General features: G+C 42.5%; 1 protein-coding gene across 6 annotated transcripts in view; it reads left to right on the forward strand.

Annotated features, from left to right (window-relative positions):
* The window catches only part of LOC309326507 (angiogenin-2-like), a gene marked incomplete at its 5' end in the record, with an annotated part of 56094 nt that overhangs the window by 23288 nt on the left and 10276 nt on the right, over positions 1–22530 (forward strand). The window contains one exon of one of the 6 annotated variants that reach the window (XM_081835323.1): positions 20234–20297. The exons of 4 other annotated variants lie outside the window; for them this stretch is intronic. Coding sequence is in view for 1 of the 2 variants with exons in the window: in XM_081835317.1 (XP_081691443.1) it covers positions 20240–20297 (58 nt within the window). Of the gene's footprint in view, positions 1–20233; positions 20298–22530 lie in introns of those variants that run through there. One more of the 6 variants, XM_081835317.1, reaches the window with a different exon arrangement.

The following is a 22530-nucleotide window of genomic DNA, read 5'->3' on the forward strand; positions in this document are numbered from 1 at the left end:
GTCTTGCTGGTTTTTATTTTCTGAAATATGGCAATCCCATGTCAACCCAGATTGCAGCAGGCCAAAGAGCTGAATTCCATTTTAGGAAAAGGCTCGTTCTATATCTGGAACACTCACATGACTCATGAAACTAGCTTGAAGACCTGAACAGACACCAACATTTATCTTGCTACATCCACAGTGGATGCCAAGATGTCTGAGGTTACAGGCTTTAATTTCCAGAATTAATGTTTTTGTTTAGCTACAGCCTAGACTTAATTAAAAATAAGGCCACTTGTAGAACCTCTGCCAGTTGCCCAATTCCGCCTGGGGAGGAGTTGCCAAGGTGATCAGGCCAGGTAGGGGGAGGGACCACCCTGTCCACACAATAGGGGGAGGAACATACCTGGAAAGTGTCAGTTGACTCCAGAGTTTCTCCCACCCTACCCACCCTCAGTTATGCCTTCTATTTCAGGTTCACCTTTCCTCCACAGGTACGTGGGCTCTGCTACATCAATGTCGCTGTTCAAGGGCAAGAAAAGAATTTCCCTGCGTTGGCAGGTTTTCCCTTTCCTGTAGCAAAACATCACAACGTTGGCAGTTTCAGGCGTTGGGCAGAATCCTTTAGTCTATCTTCCCTAGATAGGAGTGGGCATGTAGCAGTGACCCACGCTCCCTTCCTCTTTGAGGCCGCGATCACAGGGTTCCCCGTTAAAGGGTTTGTTTGAATCATAGAATCATAGAATCATAGAGTTGGAAGAGACCACAAGGGCCATCGAGTCCAATCCCCTGCCAAGCAGGAAACACCATCAGAGTACTCCTGACATATGGTTGTCAAGCCTCTGCTTAAAGACCTCCAAAGAAGGAGGGGAGGCATTGGCCGTACGCCTACAGGTTCTCATTGCTCTCCCCTGTGACGGCGGCATTCCCCAAATCCCCAGAGTGGGAGGTATAATGCCCAATGCCTAAGCCAAAGTCTACCTTCATCTGAAACATAATAAAGTTGTGGCCAATTTTAATCCCATAGCATATTGTCTTGTGTCGTTATTCCGCTAGGGGGCCAGCCGGGGTTTGGGGGACTCTGCACATCCACACACAAAAACCAGCAATATTTTCATTCATAGATTGTGCAAAAGCACTTCGCCTGCCAAAAACCCTCCAATGCTGCCATTAAGAAGCACGTGTTCTCCTGTTAATTAGAGCTTAATTTGAACTAAACTACTACTAATTTGAACTAAACTAAATTTTGAACTAAAGTACAGGCATGTGCTGGAAATTTTGAGATCACAAACCTCGGAACAGAACCTGCTGCAAGGTCATTAAGGATTGATCTTGAGGTAATACTTCATTTGGGGCAAAAGGACGGTGTGGGCAGAGGGGAGAATACAGTTTCTTAATATAAAGTTTTCTTCTCTACATTTACGACTTTTGAAGTACCACTGTATTGAAGTAGATGGGCCAATGGTCTGACTGCAGCCTCATAACTACCTAACGAGGGAAGTAAGATTACAATTTGAGCAAGGTTGTCATAGCCCTTTTCAGATTTCCCCTTGATTTTCCCTAGGAAGTGGGTTATATAATAAATCTGAAGGAAAAAAGGGAAAGCATGAAGATGCCCTGTTGAACTTTACATCATTTCCTTTTTTTCCTGCTCAGAAAAACCACCAAGAGCCACAGTGAGCCATGGCTGCCAAGGGGCCCTGTCCTTTATGACTGCTCTTGGTTTTGCTCTCCTGGATGGTGCTGGGGACTGAAGCCTCCTGGGATTTCCCATCCTTCAAACCAAAGGACTGATGTCAAAGATTACTGCAACTATTTATTCAGGGAAAAAGGCTTGTATTACACAATGGCACACATTTTCATTCATGTCTCTGACCAAGACCTAAAAAACATCTGCACTTCATTGGGTGCCCCAGTAACTGGTCCCAAGTCGAGCTCATCTCCCATTCAAGTCACCAACTGTATAAAATATAAATTCAGCTACCACACTTTTGAGGGAATTGGAAAATTTCCCTTTCATGTGAGAACGGATACCCAATTGAATTTAGATATTGAATGCCATTGTTGCACAAGCAGACTTCTGCTCAGGCAAAAAACCTCCGCTACCATCCTCTCCGACACTCAGCAGCCCCCTCCACTAACCCCATCCTGCACTCCATCCCTCTCAAGAAATCTCTCAAGGTAGTCCCCCAATCTTGCAGGGCAGGTCTGGGCAAAGGCATGAGGATTGCAAGAAGGAGGAGTTGAAGAAGTCCTTTTACATAAGCAAATATCTGTTTTACCTGCCCACAAATCACCATTGGATTGCCACCAGCATTCCTTTCTTCTTGAGGGTGAAAAGGCCACTCTGATCACTTTGGGCCTCCACTTTGTCCCACTGCTCATCTCACTTTTCATCATATAAAAGGATGATCTCATTCCTTTTGTCATGATTCTTGCTGCTGTGGGATCAAGCAGTTATTTGTGGTATCCCTGGCTGCCTGTTTAAACCCAGCCTCTTTCCTAACTCTTCCGGATAAGCAGACATGGTATATACATTTCTGATATACAGCTTTGTTCTTTCCCCCTTTTTTCCCCTCTGTATCACTCCATTTCTTTTAAAACTGAAATTATGTCAATAAAATATGAACATTAAAAATCCCTGAAACTCTCTGTGACTTCCTGGTCTACTTCTATTTGTCTTTCTCGCAGCACTGCCAGTTCTGTGCTTTTCTCACTCACCATTCTAATGTCAGGGATGTGGCTGGATAGAACACCTGGGAAGAGGCTGACTCTGAAGATGAAGGAATGCCAGTACAGAGGGAGCCAGAATCAAGTAGAAGAGGGGTTCATGATGAGTTCTGGCACCTCTTTTTCTAGAAAAATAGGCTTCATGCTTGGGAAGCATAAGTAGAATATAAAACATGTTGTTGCGTGCCAAGGCCCCCATTATTGTCCACCTAATTGCCAATAAACACACGGACATGAGTGTTTTGTATTATGGGTTCCAGTAGGCTTCAACTTTATTGGTTAAAGATGTGAATGGTTTGGCTTAGGCATTTGGTGAAGCCAGGCTATATCTTGACTCCTGCCTGTCTGCTGGGAGTCCATCTAAGGGTAAACCATCATTAGGGGGCACCCTATGACATAAATTGGAGACACCCTGAGGGGTCCCCGTATGGGTTGTGACATGGCCCTAGCCCACGTCCCGGCATTGGACAGAATTCACAACCCCAGATCCCTTTAACAGGATACCCTTACTGAGGAGGAGCAGGCGGAGGCTACAACTTCCCCTCCATACAAACAATGGTTAACCGCCACTCGAGCCCAAAGGGCTTGCCCTTAACACCCACACACCTGCAACCAATCCCTGATGCACTCTGAAGTGTCATTCAACAGGGTATCATTGCTGACATCAGAAAGGTGTACCCCATCACTGCGAGACAAGACTTCCTTGTTGAAGGGGAAGGCAGGTGATTGCTTTCTTCCTGGCTCTGTTAATGGCCAGAATGGAAAGCTAAGACCAGGCACCCCCAAACGTGGCCCTCCATATGTTTAGGGACTACAATTCCCATCATTCCAGACCACTGGTTCTGGTAGCTAGGTATGAAGGGAGTTGTAGTCCCAAAATACCTCTAGGACCAAGTTTGGGGATGCCTGGCTTAGACCATTGTTGAAGCTTTGTTTAAGCTGCCCACCAGGAAAGGTGAGCAGACTTATTATAAGGGGATTTTTTTTTTAAAAAAAAAAAAAAAAAAAAAGAGGGGTGGACATACAGCATGGTTTAGGGTCAGAGGTGGAGCTCAGATTCATTCATTCAGTCCCTTGCTCAGATCTCGCTTCAGCGAGAAGCTTACACAGTTTATACAAATATCCTATCTCTTGGCCTCATCTCCCTGACCCTCAACAATGGTATAAGCTTCTTGTCTTATCTAGAATAATGCCAGAGGCATGATGGGTAATTAACACAATATCCAACATCTGTAAGTTGATGATGTTAATTATTTCACTGCCTGCACTTGAAATTTGTCCTGTTGTCAAAAACATAATAATAGCCAAAATTCTACCTACTTGTGAAGGGTGTGCACAAATGGAGTGGCCATGCTCTATAAAATGCATTGTGTGGATACTATCCTCCGTAGACTATTGTTGCACGACAGTGGTCACATACTGTCAAATGCTGACTCTCCACATTGTCGTTTATCAAGTAATGACTGGCAAGTGTCAATATTCACATGGATATGTGATCATGACTAGACACGATCCACCACATTTGCACATGAGAATTTGAAAGGATATACAGTGGTACCTCGGGTTAAGAACTTAATTTGATCCAAAGGTCCATTCTTAACCTGAAACTGTTCTTAACCTGAGGGACCACTTTAGCTAGTGGGGATTTCTGCTGCTGCCGCACCGCTACCACACGATTTCTGTTCTCATCCTGAAGCAAAGTTCTTAACCCGAGGTACTATTTCTGGGTTAGTGGAGCCTGTAACCTGAAGCGTCTGTAACCCGAGGTACATTGCAACCTTATTTTGCTAATGCAAGTACGTGAGGTTTTCAGGAAGGATAAAGAATTAGGAGAGATTTGTGAGGGTTCCAGTTCCATTTTGGCCCACAGAGTTGAAGATGAGTTAATCATGTGCGTCAACTGTTTTAATTGGAAAGCCTTGGAGTACAACTTATGATTTGGGTGGTGGATACAGCTTTTACCTCTAGAAATAATATCTTAATACAATAATAATGCATAAGAATACAGTATAAAAAACAAAAAACGCATGCTGAATATAAGAACCAAAAATAAATGAATAATCAGTAATATTCCATGCCATGAGTTGGGCCTGGAAATGAGTGCAGTTGGGCTTGGTGTAATATGACCGAAGAATCTTGCCCTGGACACCGAGTTCTGCACTACCTGAAGTTTCTGAATTGTCTTCAGAGCTCTGAGTAGAACACCTTACAGTAATCTAACCTAGAGGTTCCCAGAGCATAGACAATAGTAGTTAGGCTGTCTATGTCCAGATAGGCGTAGAGCTAGGCCATCAGCTGAAGTCGATGGAAGGTACTCTGTGCCACTGATGCCACCTTAGCCTCAAGCGACAGCAAAGCATCCAGACGTACCCCTAAGTAAAAGATATCTGCCTCTTGGGTCTTCCAGTGAGTCTTTAATAACAAGGGGAAACATTCATGCTATAAGCACTGTATCCACTGTAGAGAATCAGGATTAGCCCTGATCAATATGGGTGGATGAACACTTTTCCATGCATTGCATGATGTATTATGCCTATCTGGAGTGAGTAAAAATATTCATGTGAGAATATAAACATCAGCTGTACCATCAACCTGTTGGGTACAGAATGCATCCTTCCAGTAAAACAATATATGGGAACTACAATAACATTCAAGACCAATTAGCAAGTAGACCTTCATGTTTTTCTACTAATGATGCTTCAATTCCATCTCCCACAGGGGGTAAATAGGCTTCCAGTGTTTCTTCCAGTACATCCAGTAACAATTTTCCACGTATCATCATCCACCATAGCTGACTTCTCTCTATATAAGGTGTCTCTTCCTGAAGGATGCTCAGAGGCGCATACGAGTGAAAGAAGATATTTCGATCCAACCTTTGGGAGACCAATTTCTATTACACTAGGTAAGAAAAAGGCCTTGACATGAAAGGCTTCACAGCTATGTTCATTGTTTTGTTCAGGAGTGGGAAAGGTGGCCTAGAAGGCACACTGCAGGCAGGTTTTTAATCAGCCAGCTTTTGAATAGCTAAACTTTGTCTGTCATTTCTTTTCTTCCATACTTGATTTCAGTTTCTCCCCGTCTTTGATAGAATAAACCTTTTCCATGTTTAACAACATTTTCTCCTTGTATTCCCACCCCCCTGGAATTTTATTTCTGGATGAAGATATTCATTTTTGTGAATAAATATTTAACCTTTGTGTGTCTCCTTTTCCTAAGTTCTAGTCATGGCAGCCATATTCTTTACATGCATTTCACTGGCAGCCAATCATCTTTGAGCACAAGCTCTCTGACAATAGATGTGGTGGCTGAGCTGTGGACTGGCTGCATCAGTTCAGAGTACAGAAGGCTGATGAGATGACTGTATGTAACAGCCATGCTGAAATTTAGGTTACAATGCTTTCTCCGGAATTTAAATATTTCTATATGCAGGAATTGTTTAATTTTTGGAGGAAGATTAAGTCATGTAAGTACCACCACCCCTGTACATGGAAGCCCAGTATGCTTATATACAAATGTACATTTTGAGAAGGCATGAACAGCAGAAGTAGGAAGTAAAGCTCTACGTACAGGGAAATGAAGCTTCATTGGAAAAAGCTACATTCCTAGATTTAGGATAATTTTACAGTCATGAAAGGTGCCCATTTCAAAGGCGTTTACATTTCTCTAGAAATGAAAGTAGATGCCAAGCGGGGTTTGACATGAATAAATTTTATGAATTTCTTAGTCCGTCTGTTTGACTTTAAGGATGGGCTCAGAGGTCTGTCTTTTTCTTCTTCACTCATCCCTTTGTCCTTTTGTATCATTACAATCTGCAGCCTGCGAGTAGGGACTACCTTTTCTTCAGTTGGTTGTACTTATGCTGCCCTGGGAGTCAAACACTGTTCCTTCTTTCTGGCAATAAAAATACATTGGCAATAGTCAATAAATTGCTATTATTTCATGACAACCTGAATTAGCTACCTGAGGAGGCCACCACACTCTGAGTAAGGTTAAAAGTTTGGCACTTAGGGAATCTCAGTATGCTAATTTGGGGAACTCACGCCTGTTTATTGCTGCTGTGGTGACATGAAGAATAATGGTGTCATTCATTGTCTTTGCAGAGACTAATTTTTGTGTGATTTTTGAGGTGCTTCTTAGTCTCTGGAACTTAGTTTTATTCATTTCTTCGATCTGCCTGTCAGCTAAACTATAGTTTCATAGTTGTAATGGGGTGGAGGAGGAGAGATGGGAATGGGGAAGGGCCACAACTCAATGCTAGACAATAAAGGGGTGCCTTGGATCCGAACGCCTTGCGAGTCAAACACTTTGGCTCCTGAATGCTGTAAACCTGGAAGTGAGTGTTTCAGTTTTCGAATGTTCTTTTGAACCCAAACTTCTGATGCAACTTCCCACCTTCCGAATGGGTGCAGGAGCTTCCTGCAACCAATCGGAAGCTTTGCCTTTGATTCTGAACATTTTGGAAGTCAAATGGAGTTCCAGAAGGGATTCTGTTTGACTTCTGAGGTACAACAGTACTGAAGTAGATGGGGCAGTGTCTGACGGCGGTATTAGACAGCCTCATAACTACCTAACGAGGGAATTAGGATTACAACTTGAGCAAGGCTGTCACAGCCCTTTTCAGATTTTCCCTTGGTATTTCCTGGGAAGTGGGTTATATAATAAATCTGATGGGAAAAGGAAAAGCATAAAAATGCTCAGTTGAACTTTACACCGTTTCCTGTTTTTTCTGCGCAGAACAACCACCAAGAGCCACAGAAAGCCATGGCTGCCAAGGGGCCCTGTCCTTTATGGCTGCTCTTGGTTTTCCTCTCCTGGATGGTGCTGGGGACTGAAGCCTCCTGGGATTTCCAATCCTTCAAACATGAGTATGTCGATTACCCGAGGACTGAAGTCAAAGATTACTGCAACTATTTAAGAAGCAAAAGAGGCCTGGTATACGAAGAATCACACACTTTCATTCATGTCTCAGACCAGGATCTTAAAAATATCTGCACTGTTAAGGGCATACTTGAAACTGGTCCCATGCCGAGCGCATCTCCTGTTCCAATCACCATCTGTTTTAAAGAAGACTTCAACTACAACGGTTATACATTTACTAGGAGAATTTCGCTTAGATGTGAGAATGGATACCCAATTGACTTAAGATTCTGAATGCCATTGTTGCCCAAGCAGACTTCTGCTCAGGCAAAAAACCTCCACTACCATCCTCTCCGACACTCAGCAGCCCCCTACACTTTCCGCCGTCTGCACTGCATCCCTCTCAAGAAACCTCTCAAGGTAGTCCCCCAATCTTCCAGGGCAGGTCTAGGGAAAGGCAAGAGCATTACAAGGAGGAGGAGTTGAAGAAGTCCTTTTACATAAGTAAGTATGTATTTTACCTGCTCACAGTCACCATTGGATTGCCACCAGGATTCCTTCCTTCCTGAGGGTGAAAAGGCCACTCTGATCACTTTGGGCCTCCACTGTGTCCCACCGCTCATCTCCTACCTCACTTTGCATGATATAAGTGAGATCTCATTCCTTTTCTCATGATTCTTGCTGCTGTGGGATCAAGCAGTTATTTGTGATATCCCTGGTTTCTTATTAAAACCCGGCCTCTTTTCTAACTCTTCCACCTTGTGACTCAGATAAGCAGACATGGAATATATATTTCTTATATAAAGCTTTGTTCTTTCCTTCTTTTTTCCTCTGTATCACTCTATTTCTTTATAACGGAAATTATGTCAATAAAATATGAACATTAAAAATCCATGAAACTGTCTGTGACTTTCTGGTCCACTTCCATTTTTTTTCCTCACAGCACTACCAGTTCTGTGCTTTTCTCACTCACCAAAATAATGTTTCCAAAGTCCTTCCAAGTACCAGAATTTTAGATTTCAAGTTGTATTGGCTAATGGTACTAAAAAAATAACAACCCAGATTTGAGCACCAGCAGAAGTATCAGGTCCTCCTGCTCCCTACTTGATGAAAGGTGTCTCCCTGGAAGACAAAACACTAACTTTTTCAAGAGGTGTCTGTTCAGATTTTGAAAGCTGTGCTATGTGGATTATAGACATGGCCTCCTCTCTTGATGTTTTGACCCTGTGGTTCAGCTCCAGAGCCCAATGTGGATCTGTATGAACATTTCATCCCCATTAATGTAGGGAGATACATCTGACATCCTCTCTACCTTGCCCCAGACCTTTTCCCCTGGGGTCCCAATTCTACAATTAGGGACTGTGCAAAGGTGTTTTTTTGTGTGTGTGTTTTAAACACTCCTAGTAGGAAATGTCCAGGGCAACCCTGAGATAGGGAAGATGTCATAGGGATGCCACAAGACCAGCCAATGGAAATCTAGACTTTGCTCCTGTGTGAACAAGCCTTACAAAACTACAGAAGGAAGGCAGGGATTGAGCCTAGTGTGGCTTCATTTGATGGGGCGTTGGTGGCTATGCCCCATGCAAATGAGGAATGAGGAGGATGTGCCATCCAGTGTAAGCTGGAGATAATGGTGGGACATTCAAGTGGGGCTCAGAAGTATTCACAGCTAGACTTGATCTTAGCCAAAAGGCCGAGAAGCGAGGAAAACAGAAAGGTATTAATTCACAAGTGGGAAACATGGCCTCTGCAAGATGGGCTTTGCAGAAATGGCTTGTACCAGGGTGGACCTTGATGCCTGGTAACCCCCTTCCAGCCTGTGGCCAATGGGAAGAAGATGAGATATGGACCAGAAGGCAGCCTACCTGTTACCGGAACGCTTTCCCTATGCCAGAATCAACCTCTATAATGATTGGCATCAATAAAAAACAGAATAAATGTGGCTATGTTTTACCCACTATGGGTCACACATAGTAAACACATTAATGTAGCAGACCGTAACAACATTTGCTTTAACAGCATATCGGCAACAATCTATGAATGAAAATATTACTGGCTGCCAGCCCATAAACTTGGTTTTTCTGCGGTCTTTCCTAAGTTCTGCAAGTTGCCTCATTTTTAATTATGTATGTGCTGTAGCTAAATGAAAACATTAATTCTGAATTATGACTGCTGAATCATAAACGTAGAGAAGAAAACTTGATATAAAGAAACTGATATAAAGAAACTGTAGTCTCCCCTACTCCCACGCTGTCTTTTGCACCGAATGAAGTGTTACCTCAAGTTCAAACCTTAATGACCTTGCAGCTGCTTCTATTCCGCAGTTTGTAATCTCATCACTTCAAGCACATACCTGATCTTTAGTCCAAATTAAGCTCTAATTAACAGGAGAACATGTGCTTCTTAATGGCGGCGCTGGAGGGTTTTTGGCAGGCAAAGTGCTATTGCATAATCTATGAATGAAAATATTGCTGGGTTACTCCAGCAGAACATGAGGTTTTCTGTGGTCTTACCTAAGTTCTACAAGTGGCCTTATTTTTAATTAAGTATGGGCTAAACAAAAGCATTAATTCTGAAAGTTAAAGCCTGTAACCTAAGACATTTTGGCATCCAATGTGGATGTAGCAAAATAAACGTTGGTGTCTGTTCAGATCTTCAAGCTAGTTTCGTGAGTCATGTGAGTGTTCTGGGAAACTACTGATAGGAATTAGCTCCTAGTACAAAATGCAAATAGATTTCCTTAAGGTAAATATGGCTGTGGTTTTTTTATTGCTACACATCCATGTTTTGGAACTCAGTGCATTGATTGGTAAGTCCAAGCATGAGTATTTCCAGATATAGAAGGAGCCTTTTCCTAACATGGAATCCAGCTCTTTTGACTGCTGCACCCAGGGTTGACATGATATTGCATGATTTGCATCAAATAGTGTAATGATCTCAGGCAGGCAAGCAAACCCCGATAAGAATTAATGAGTCTCTGGCAGTTATATGACACATTTATTCACAATTAACATCCAGAGAGCAGCTCCGAGCCTGCCACTCTTAGCTACAAGTTGGTCACTTTGAGTCCCCCTCCCTTTCACAGCACGAAGTGCGCCAAAGTCCAGTCCTTCCTCTCTTCTAATTCTGTTACATTTTAACCATTTCAGCTCTTTTGTTTGGAGAGAATGTGGGTGAACTCCCCACCACCACCATGAAACAAAGAGCACTCTTAATACTACCTCCTTCCTGGTTGCATAGCAACCTCCTTGGTGTCATCTAGCAGTTCCTCTTCTTATCCATTTATATATAATTTCGCATAATATAATCAATTACACCTTTTGTCATTATTTACAATACATACTATATATATATGTCTATACCTATCTATCTACATTCCTTATTATCAAGCTGATAACTATTTATTATTTATTATTACTGTTTTCTCTATTTTCTTTAAAAATTTATGCACCCCTAAGAATTTGGCAACCAGGGCAACCAGCCCTGTGGCCTTGCCCATGCTACACCACTGCTTACGGGGAAGGTATGGGATTTTGCAGATAACTGGGAATGAATGAATGAATGAATGAATGGAGAAAGAGTTTGTTGGGGGTATGCCAGTGCTTGAAGTAATAAAAACCAAGGTATAGGTATCTGTGGTTTTTTCCTGTGTTTGTTTTATTTATGGTGAGCCTCAGAGAGTCCCAATTCTGTGGGGAAGGTGGAATGTAAGTAAGTATACAAACAAACAAACCCAAAACAAACACACTAAAAATATGTTTGTGGGAGGGGAGGTTATAGGCTTTTTTCCCTCTTGTTTTTATTATGTATTTCATAGTTTTCTTTTGTATTTTTCTGTAGTGACCTGCCCTGAGATCTTTGGATGAATGGTGGTATATGAATTTAATGAATTAATTGATCAATTCATAATTATTAATAAAAATAGCAATGCTGGCAAAACAGAAAACTGATGACTCATGGAAGTTAAGCTTACTCTCCCCAAAACATTTTAAAAGATGTGCTGGGACCTATTAGGACCCCCTTTCTCCCCCTTTCGATGGGACCAAGGAAAATGGACTTTTGCAGAAAGGAATCTCCCACTCATGTTTGCCCCTCTCCTGACTGTGAGACTTTGTATACTTAAGCCAGAGTTTTCTGAACAAACAAGAATAAAACACATTATCTTGCTTATGCAGTGAAAATGTTTATTTTAGCAAAGTCAGAAAGCCCTGAAAACTCACACATTGAGGAAAATAAGCCACAACATACAAAATACAAAAGCTATGTAAAAACTAGTTAACATGAATGTTGCAAAGGGGATTTAAGGACTTGGCCAAGATGACGGACCCAGCTCAAGTGAAATCTTGATATTTCCTGGGGTTTCTGGACCCTACCAGTTGCTGGTCCTAGATTATGAAAACAGCTTTTGTGGAAGCCATGGAGTCTTCTGGAATTCATCCTGCAATAAACTATTGCATTGTGGAGTGCGCTTGTTCATTGATCTAGGCAACCAGTTGTTACATTCTCCTACTCCATTTTGCTCCCGGACCAGTCTGTGGGAATGTCTTGAATTTTGCTTTTACATCTTAGGCTGTGGTTTTCCCCGCCTAAGATTTCTTTTTGTACATCTGTACATGTTGGAGTTTCATAAGGGATGTTGAGAAGTGTCCCTTGTTTCCCAATGAAGTGGCTCTTTTTCTGAGTACAATCCTGTCAACATAAACCAAGGAAGTTTATTGCATGCAGCACTAATTCAGAGCAATGCCCATAATCAAAGGACAGTGGAAACTTGGTTTTCGACCGTCTCAGAAGTCAAATGTTTCAGCTTTGGAATGCCGAAAACCCGGAAGTAAATGCTTCTGTTTTCGAATGCACCTTGGAAGTCAAAAGGCTTCTACTGATTGTTTCTCAATTTTTCAATTAAATCTTTGCGCCTTGGTTTTCAAATGTTTTGGAAGTCGAACGGTTTTCCGGAATAGATTACGGTCAAAAACGGAGGTTCCACTATATTCCATGTCTGCTTATCTGAGTCACAAGGTGGAAGAGTTAGAAATGAGGCTGGATTTTAACATGCAACCAGGGACATACATTGTACTGGGTTCTATTTAGGATAAAAGGGTCTTATTGGAGTAAAATATAACAAAATAAACAAGACTTCAACTATAATATCAGTTGCTTCAGGCATCTCTTTAGAAAGTTATTCAATTAAAAAGCATCTGAAAAACTAGTCAGGCTATTCTTTTAAAAATATGTTCGAAAGCAGATTGATAGTCAATCAAAAAATGGTGGTTTTGGGAAAAGATGGTGTCTTCCTAAAGAGAGCTCAACACTTTGAGGGTGTCCTGCTGGTTTTTCCTTTCTGAAATATGGCAATCCCATGTCAACCCAGAGTGCAGCAGTCCAAAGAGCTGAATTCCATGTTAGGAAAAGGCTCATTCTATATCTGGAACACTCACATGACTCACGAAACTAGCTTGAAGACCTGAACAGACACCAACATTTATCTTGCTACATCCACAGTGGATGCCAAGATGTCTGAGGTTACAGGTTTTAATTTCCAGAATTAATGTTTTTGTTTAGCTACAGCCCAGACGTAATTAAAAATAAGGCCACTTGTAGAACCTCTGCCAGTTGCCCAATCCCGCCTGGGGAGGAGTGGCCAAGGTGATCAGGCCAGGTGGGGGGGGGACCACCCTGTCCACACAATAGGGGGAGGAACTTGCCAGGGAACCGTCAGTTGGCTCCAGAGATTCTCTCACCCTACTCACCCTCAATTATGCCTTCTTTTTCATGTTAACCTTTTCTCCACAGGTATGTGGGCGCTGTTACATCAAGGTGGCTGTTGAAGGGCAAGAAAGGAATTTCCCTGCGTTGGCAGGCTTTGCCTTTCCCGTAGCAAAACATCACAACGTTAGCAGTTTCAGGCCTTGGGCGGAATCCTTTAGTCTATCTTCCCTAGATAGGCGTGGGCGTGTAGCAGTGACCCGCACTCCTTTCCTCTTTGAGGCGGCGATCACAGGGTTCCCCGTTAAAGGGGTTGTTTGAGGGTAGGCATTGGCCGTACGCCTACAGGTTGTCATTGCTCTCTCCTGCGATGGCGGCGTAACTGGGGGGAGGGGGGGCTCTCTGCTTGAACATATGTTCTCTAGAGCCAGCCCATCTCAAGTTCAGACCTTAATGACCTTGCAGCTGGTTCTGTTCTGCAATTTGTGATCTCATTACTTCCAGCACATTAATCCAGATTAAGCTCTAATTAACAGGAGAACATGTGCTTCTTAATGGCGGCATTGGAGGGTTTTTGGCAGGCGAAGTGTATTTGCACAATCTGTGAATGAAAATATTGTTTGGTTCCCCTGCAGAACACAAGGTTTTCTGCTGTCTTACCTAAGTTCTACAAGTGGCCTTATTTTTAATTAAGTATGGGCTAAATAAAAGCAGTGATTCTAAAAAATTAAAACCTGTAACTTAAGACATTTTGGCATCCAGAGTAGATGTAGCAATATAAACGTTGGTGTCTGTTCAGGTCTTCAAGCTTGTTTCGTGAGTCATGTGAGTGTTCTGGGAAACCACTGACAGGAATTAGCTGCCAGTACAAAATGGAAATACAGAGGTACCTCGGGTTAAGTACTTTATTCGTTTCAGAGGTCCATTCTTAACCTGAAACTGTTCTTAACCTGATGCACCACTTTAGCTAATGGGGCCTCCTACTGCCGCCAGGCCGCCGGAACACGATTTCTGTTCTCATCCTTAAGCAAAGTTCTTCACCTGAAGCACTATTTCTGGGTTATAGCAGAGTCTGTAACCTGAAGCGTATGTAACCTGAAGCATATGTAACGTGAGGTACCACTGTAGATTTACTTCAGGTAAATATGGCTGCTGTTTTTTTATTGGTACACATCCATGTTTGGGAACTTAGTGCATTGATTGGTAAATCCAAGCACGAGTATTTCCAGATATAGAAGGAGCCTTTTCCTAACATGGAATCCAGCTCTTTTGACTGCTGCACCCTGGGTTGACATGCGACTGCATGATTTGCATCAAATAGTGTAATGAATTGAGGCAGGCAAGCAAACTCCGATAAGAATTAATGAGTCTGGCAGTTATATGACATGTTTATTGACAATTAACATCCAGAGAGCAGCTCCGAGCCTGCCACTCCCAGCTATGAGCTGGTCACTTTGAGTCCCCGCCCCTTTCACACCATGAAGGGTGCCAAAGTCCAGTCCGTCCTCTCTTGTATTTCTGTTGCATTTTAACCTTTTCAGCTCTTTTGGTTTGGGGAGAAGGTGGGTGACCTCCCCCCCACACCATGAAACAAGAAGAGCCCTTTAAATGCTGCCTCCTTCCTGGTTGCATAGCAACCCCCTCAGTGTCATCTATCTCCTCCTCTACTGCTGCCTTTGAGCTTTCCAGATGTGCTGCTCTACCTCAATCTGGGAACTCTTGATGAAGGGGTGCTGAACTAACCCACTCCTGCTCTGTCTGTGGCTGCAGTCCCTCATCTCCAGAGTCAGAGTCTTCCCTTTATAAATGTTCACCTTCCCATCCCATAATAAAGACATGGCTTCCTGCCCAATTTTATGTCTAGGGTTTCTGCATTATTCATATATATAATTTTGCCATAATATGATCAATTACACCTTTTTTCATTCTTTACAATACATACTGTATATATATGTCTATATCTCTCTATCTACTTTCCTTAGTTATACGGTTGTAGTGTATTTGTACCATTGTGACTTCCCTCTGAACAAACAAGAATAAAACACACTGTCATGTTTATGCAGGGAAAATAGTTATTTTAGCAAAGTCAGAAAGGCCTGTAAACTCACACACTGAGGGACTTCTGGGTTGATGCGATCGGTGTAATGGCGGATTCCCTCCGAGCTCCGGAGGGAATCGGCTCCTCTGAGGACGGGTCTTGCTGCGCCGGCGACGCGGGGACCCCTAGAAACCACAGGTGCGGATACCTGTGGACCTGGTGACTCGGTGGGCACCTTAAGCGCCCCCCTCGACAGTCGAAGAGCCTTTTTAAAGGCTGCGGAGAAGGTACGGGGGGTGGCATGGTGCTGAGAGTAAACCGCTACCTCAGTGGAGTGAAGCCGCAAGCCATTCACCGGAGAGCGTCAACTTTCTACCTGAAAATTCGATCGGATACAAACACCCCGTGAGTAGAAGAAAATTTGGACTTAAAAAAAAAAAAATCGCTATTTTTAAATCGGGCAAACGGGGGGGATGTGCTAAAGGGAAGTCCGCACCCCCCCTTCATACAGGCAATTGGAAGCAAGGAGCGAAAATCTAAGATCGGAAAAAAGATCTTGTGTTTATTGAAACTGGTAAGAGACTTTAATAATTTTTAAGAACAAGCTTTTATTTTGTCAAGTTGCGCTGGAGGGAAGAGACGAATTTTGGAAACTTTTGTGACCCCCCCCCCCTTGGACCTGGGAGCGTCCTGCACTAATCTAGCCTAAAGGAATCGGAGTTTGACAGCTGTCAACTGAGCGGTCAAACAGCTGAACAAAGGACAAAACTGTATTACTATATATCTCTTTGGTTTAAAGGTGTTACATATAAGCAGATGTGATTTGAAACAAAGTAAATAAACAATAGGGTAAAGGATTGCTGGCGCAGAACTTTGAACAATGGCAATCCCCCTAGGGGAAACCAGTGACACTACAATGGCTGCAGAAGGAAAATTACTAGCACAAATAGAGAGAGCTTTTTTTCTCGTGGGAATCTTACAAGAACAATACACGACCTTGATTTTTAAAACAAGCAACCTTGCTGATGGAACTAGAGACTTGTTCTTGAGAGACTCTGCAGCTGAACCAAAAATGACATCTTTGGAGGGGGTGGAGAAGGAAGTCGGAGAAGAGAAAGTGTGGAAATCCATGTTGCCAGAGAACAAAGAAACCTTTTGGATTACAAATCATGAAGAGATGAGACTGAGGAGAAAAGTGAAGGAGGAAGCCCTCGGAAACTGTGGAATTATGAAAATTAAAGGAGTAAAGAAATATAACTGGGACTTCCTCCTCTTTTCTGGCCTTTGTTATCTGCAACCTGGAGGACTTTTGGTAAAACCCTGGCAACAAGTTTTTTCAATTAAGTTTGAACTGGGAGAAGAGGAAGTAACTGTAACAGACACCCTTCGAGACCTGGAAACCAGCAAAAAGGAATATCAACAGAAAAACCGGAGAGAGACTGAAATAGACTTGAGGGCTGGAGATGTGAGGAATCCTGGCTAGGAATTTTATGGGAGGATAACTACCTGGGAAGGGACAGATACCCGGGCAGGGAGGGAGGGGGGAAAACAGATTTTTGAAAAATTTTATGACTTTTGGTTATTGTAAATTTGATTTATACTTTAATATAAAAAAGGGGAGAATGGTATATAAAGTTTGATTGATCTTAGAAAAAAGGATTTATTGCATATAAGAAGATAGGGTAATAATATGGGGTTTAATAAGAAGAATTAAGTTGGAGAATAATGAGATTAAGTTTAGAGAGAGGAATAAGAACTTGCTGAATTAAATGGGGGAAGTGGGATGTTTGTGGGGGGGTGGGGGGAAGTCATATGTGTTGTTTGTTGTTATAAAACCTGAAAACCCAATAAAAATTTATAAAAAAAAAAGTAAACTCACACACTGAGGAAAATAAGCCACAACATACAAAAGCTATGTAAAAACTAGTTAACATGAATGTTTCAAAGGGGACTTGGCCAAGATGGTGGGCCCAGCTCAAGTGAAATCTTGATATTTCCCAGGGTTTCTGGACCCTGCAAGTTGCTGGTCCTAGATTAGGAACACAGCCTTTGCTGAAGCCATACTGCGTCTTTTGGAACTCATCCTGCAATAAACTGTTGCATTGTGGAGTGCTCTCGTTCATTGATCTAGGCAAAGAGTTGTTACATTCTCCTACTCCATTTTGCCCCCATGCCAGTCTGTGGGAACATCTTGAATTTTGCTTTTACATCTTAGGCTGTGGTTTCCCGCCTAAGATTTCTTTTTGTACATCTGTATATGTTGGAGTTTCATAAGGGATGTTGAGAAGTGCCCCTCATTTCCCAATAAGTGGCTATTTTTCTGATGACAATCCTGTCAACATAAACCAAGTAAGTTTATTGCTTATCTGAGTCACAAGGTGGAAGAGTTAGAAATGAGGCTGGATTTTAATAAGCAACAAGGGACATACATTGTACAGACATGTCTGCCCTACTGGGTTCTATTTAGGATAAAAGGGTCTTATTGGAGTAAAATATAACAAAATAAACAAGACTTCAGCTATAATATCAGTTGCTTCAGGCATCTCTTTAGAAAATTATTCAATTAAAAGGCATCTGAAAAACTAGTCACACTTTTCTTTTAAAAATGTGTTCGAAAGCAGATTGATAGTCAATCAAAAAATGGTGCTTTTGGAAAAAATGGGGTCTTCCTAAAGAAAGCTCAACAATTTGAGGGTGTCCTGCTGGTTTTTCATTTCTGAAATATGGCAATCCCATGTCAACCCAGAGTGCAACAGTCAAAAGAGCTGAATTCCATGGTAGGAAAAGGCTCGTTCTATAGCTGGAACACTGACATGACTCATGAAACTAGCTTGAAGACCTGAACAGACACCAACGTTTATCTTGCCAGATCCACAGTGGATGCCAAGATGTCTGAGGTTACAGGCTTTAATTTCCAGAATTAATGTTTTTGTTTAGCTACAGCCCAGACTTAATTAAAAATAAGGCCATTTGTAAAACCTCTGCCAGTTGCCCAATTCCGCCTGGGGAGGAGTGGCCAAGGTGATCAGGCCAGATAGGGGGAGGGAACACCCTGTCCACACAATAGGGGGAGGAACATACCTGGGAATCGTCATTTGGCTCCAGAGTTTCTCCCACCCTACCCACCCTCAGTTATGCCTTCTATTTCAGGTTCACCTTTCCTCCACAGGTACGTTGGCGCTGCTACATCAATGTCGCTGTTCAAGGGCAAGAAAAGAATTACCCTGTGTTGGCAGGTTTTGCCTTTCCCGTAGCAAAACATCACAACGTTGGCAGTTTCAGGCCTTGAGCGGAATCCTTTAGTCTATCTTCCCTAGATAGGAGTGGGCGTGTAGCAGTGACCCACGCTCCCTTCCTCTTTGAGGCGGCGATCACAGGGTTCCCCGTTAAAGGGGTTGTTTGAGGGTAGGCATTGGCCATACGCCTACAGGTTGTCATTGCCCTCCCCTGCGATGGCAGCGTAACGCATGTGAACATATGTTCTCTAGAGCCAGCCCATCCCACACCCACACACACTCTGGATAACCCTGATGTTCCCCAAATCCCCAGAGTGGGAGAGATAATGCCCAATGCCTAAGCCAAAGTCTACCTTCATCTGAAACATAATAAAGTTGTGGCCAATTTTAATCCCATAGCACGTTGTATTGAGTCGTTATTCCACTAGGGGGCCAGCCGGGGTTTGGGGGACTCTGCACGTCCACACACAAAAAAAACCAGCAATATTTTCGTTCATAGATTGTGCAAAAGCACTTCACCTGCCAAAAACCCTCCAATGCTGCCATTAAGAAGCACGTGTTCTCCTGTTAATTAGAGCTTAATTTGAAGTAACGTACAGGCGTGTGCTACAAATGTTGAGATCACAAAACTCGGAACAGAACCTGCTCCAAGGTCATTAAGGTTTGATCTTGAGGTAACACTTCATTTGGGGCAAAAGGACAGTGTGGGCAGAGGGGAGCCTACAGTTTCTTAATATAAAGTTTTCTTCTCTACATTTAGGACTTCTGAATTACCACTGTATTGAAGTAGACGGGCCAATGGTCTGACTGCAGCCTCATAACTACCTAATGAGGGAATTAGGATTACAATTTGAGCAAGGTTTTCCCTTGATTTTCCCTAGGAAATGGGTTATATAATAAATCTGAAGGAAAAAAGGGAAAGCATGAAAATGCCCTGTTGAACTTTACATCATTTCCTCTTTTTTCTGCCACCAAGAGCCACAGCGAGCCATGGCTGCCAAGGGGCCCTGTCCTTTATGGCTGGCCACCAAGTTCCGCACTAACTGAAGTATCTGAATTGTCTTCAGAGCTCTGAGTAGAACACCTGACAGTAATCTAACCTAGAGGTCCCCAGAGCATAGACAATAGTAGTTAGGCTGTCTATGTCCAGATAGGTGTAGAGCTAGGCCATCAGCTGAAGTCGATGGAAGGTACTCTGTGCCACTGATGCCACCTTAGCCTCAAGTGACAACAAAGCATCCATACGCACCCCTACGTAGAAGATATCTGCCTCTTGGTCTTCCAGTAAGTCTTTACTAACAAGGGGGAACATTCATGCTATAAGCACTCTATCCACTGTAGAGAATCAGGATTAGCCCTGATCAATATGGGTGAATGAACACTTTCCCATGCATTGCATGATGTAATATGCCTGTCTGGAGTGAGTCAAAATATTCATGTGAGAATATAGACATCAGCTGTACCGTCAACCTGTTGGGTACAGAATGCGTCCTACAAGAACATTCAAGATCAATTAAATTAGACCTAAATGTTTTTCTACTAATGATGCTTCATTTCCATCTCCTACTGGGGGAAAAATTGGCTTCCAGCCTTTGTCCCAGGACATCCAGTAACAATTTTCCACGTATCATCATCCACCATAGCTGAATTCTCTCTATATAAGGTGTCTCTTACTGGAGGATGCTTAGAGGCGCATATGAGCGAAAGAAGATATTTTGATCGACTCTTTGGGAGACCAATTTCTATTACACTAGGTAAGAAAAAGGCCTCAACATGTTCATCTACGAAGCTATGTTCATTGTTTTGTTCAGCAGTAGGAAAGGTGGCCTAGAAGGCACACTGCAGGCGGGTTTTAAATCAGCCAGCTTTTGAAGAGCTAATCTTTGTCTGTCATTTCTTTTCTTCCATGCTTGATCTCAATTTCCCCCTGTCTTTAATAGAATAAACTTTTTCCATGTTTAACAACACTTTTCTCCTTGTATCCCCCCCCCTGTAATTTTATTTATCTATGCATATATTCATTTTTGTGAATAGATATTTAACCTCTGTGTGACTCCTTCTCCTAAGTATTAATCATGGCAGCCATATTCTTTTCCTGCATTTCACTGGCAGCCAATCATCTTTGAGTACAAGCTCTCTGACAATAGATGTGGTGGCTGAGCTGTGGATTGGCTGCATCAATTCAGAGTACAGAAGGCTGATGTACTGAAGACTGTATGTAACAGCCATGCTGAAATTTAGGTTACACTGCTTTATGCGGAATTTAAATATTGCTATGTGCAGGAATTCTTTAATTTTTGGAGAAAGATTAAGTCATGTAAGTACCACCACCCCTGTACAAGGAAGCCCAGTATCCTTATATAGAAATGTACATTTTGAGAAGGTATGAACAGCAGAAAGTAGGAAGTAAAGCTCTATGTACAGGGAAATGAAGCTTCATTGGAAAAAGCTACATTCCTAGATTTAGGATAATTTTACAGTCATGAAAGGTGCCCATTTCAAAGGTCTTTACACATTTTTTTATCTAGAAATCTAGAAAGTAGATGCCAAGTTATCATTGGGATGTCTCAAATAGAAAGCAGGGTCTGACTTGAACAAATTTTATGTATTTCTTAGTTTGTCTGTTTGACTTTAAGGACTGGCACAGAGGTCTGTCTTTTTCTTCTTCACTCATCCCTTTGTCCCTTTGTATCATTACAATCTTCAGCCTGCGAGTAGGGACTACCTTTTTTTCAGTTGGTTGTACTTATGCTGCCCTGGGAGTCAAACACTGTTTTTTCTTTCTGGCAATAAAAATACATTGGCAATAAAATCAATAAATTGCTATTATTTCATGACAACCTGAATTAGGTTGTCCACCACACAGGAGACACACAGGAGACCACCACACTCTGACTAAGGTTAAGAGTTGGGCGCTTTGGGAAGTAACGTCTTGAATCTCATTATGCTAATTTGGGGAACTCACTCCTGTTTATTTCTGCTGTTGTGACACGAAGAATAATGGTGTCATTCATTGTCTTTGCAGAGGCTAATTTTTCTGTGATTTTTGAGGTGCTTATTAGTCTCTGAAACTTAGTTTTATTCATTTCTTCAATCTGCCTGTCAACTCAACTATAGTTTCATAGTTGTAATGGGGTGGAGGAAGAGAGATGGGAATGGGGAAGGGCCACAACTCAATGCTAGACAATAAAGGCATACCTTGGATCCCAACACCTTGCGACTCAAACACTTTGCCAACTGAATCCTGTAAACCTGGAAGTGAGTGTTTCAATTGTCAAACGTTCTTTGGAACCAAAACGTCTGATGCAACTTCAGACTTCCTGCAACCAATCGGAAGCTGTGCCTTGGATTCTGAACATTTTGGAAGTCAAACGGAGTTCCAGAACGGATTTTGTTTGACTTCTGAGATACCACAGTACTGAAGTAGATGGGGCAGTGTCTGACGGCAGTACTAGACAGCCTCATAACTACCTAATGAGGGAATTAAAATTACAATTTGAGCAAGGCTGTCATAGCCCTTTTCAGATTTTCCCTTGCTATTTCCTGGGAACTGGTTTATATAATAAATCTGATGGAAAAAGGGAGAGCATGAAAATGCCCCGTTGAACTTTTCACCGTTTCCTGTTTTTTCTGCACAGAACAACCACCAAGAGCCACAGCGAGCCATGGCTGCCAAGGGGCCCTGTCCTTCATGGCTGCTCTTGGTTTTACTCTCCTGAATGGTGCTGGGGACTGAAGCCTCCTGGGATTTCCGGTCCTTCAAACACGAGTATGTCGATTACCCGAGGACTAAAGTCACAAATTACTGCGACTATATAGTCCAGAAAAGAGGCCTGGCTCCCTACGCCAATCACACTTTCGTTCATGTCTCTGACCAAGATCTTAAAGACATCTGCACTGTTATTGGCATACCACAAACTGGTCCACATTCGAGCTCATCTCCTGTTCCAGTCACCACGTGTTTTAGATATGATTTCATCTACCACG

This window comes from Podarcis erhardii (assembly GCF_964252035.2).
Source record: "Podarcis erhardii genome assembly, chromosome: 13".
Classification (NCBI taxonomy): Eukaryota; Metazoa; Chordata; class Lepidosauria; order Squamata; family Lacertidae; genus Podarcis; species Podarcis erhardii.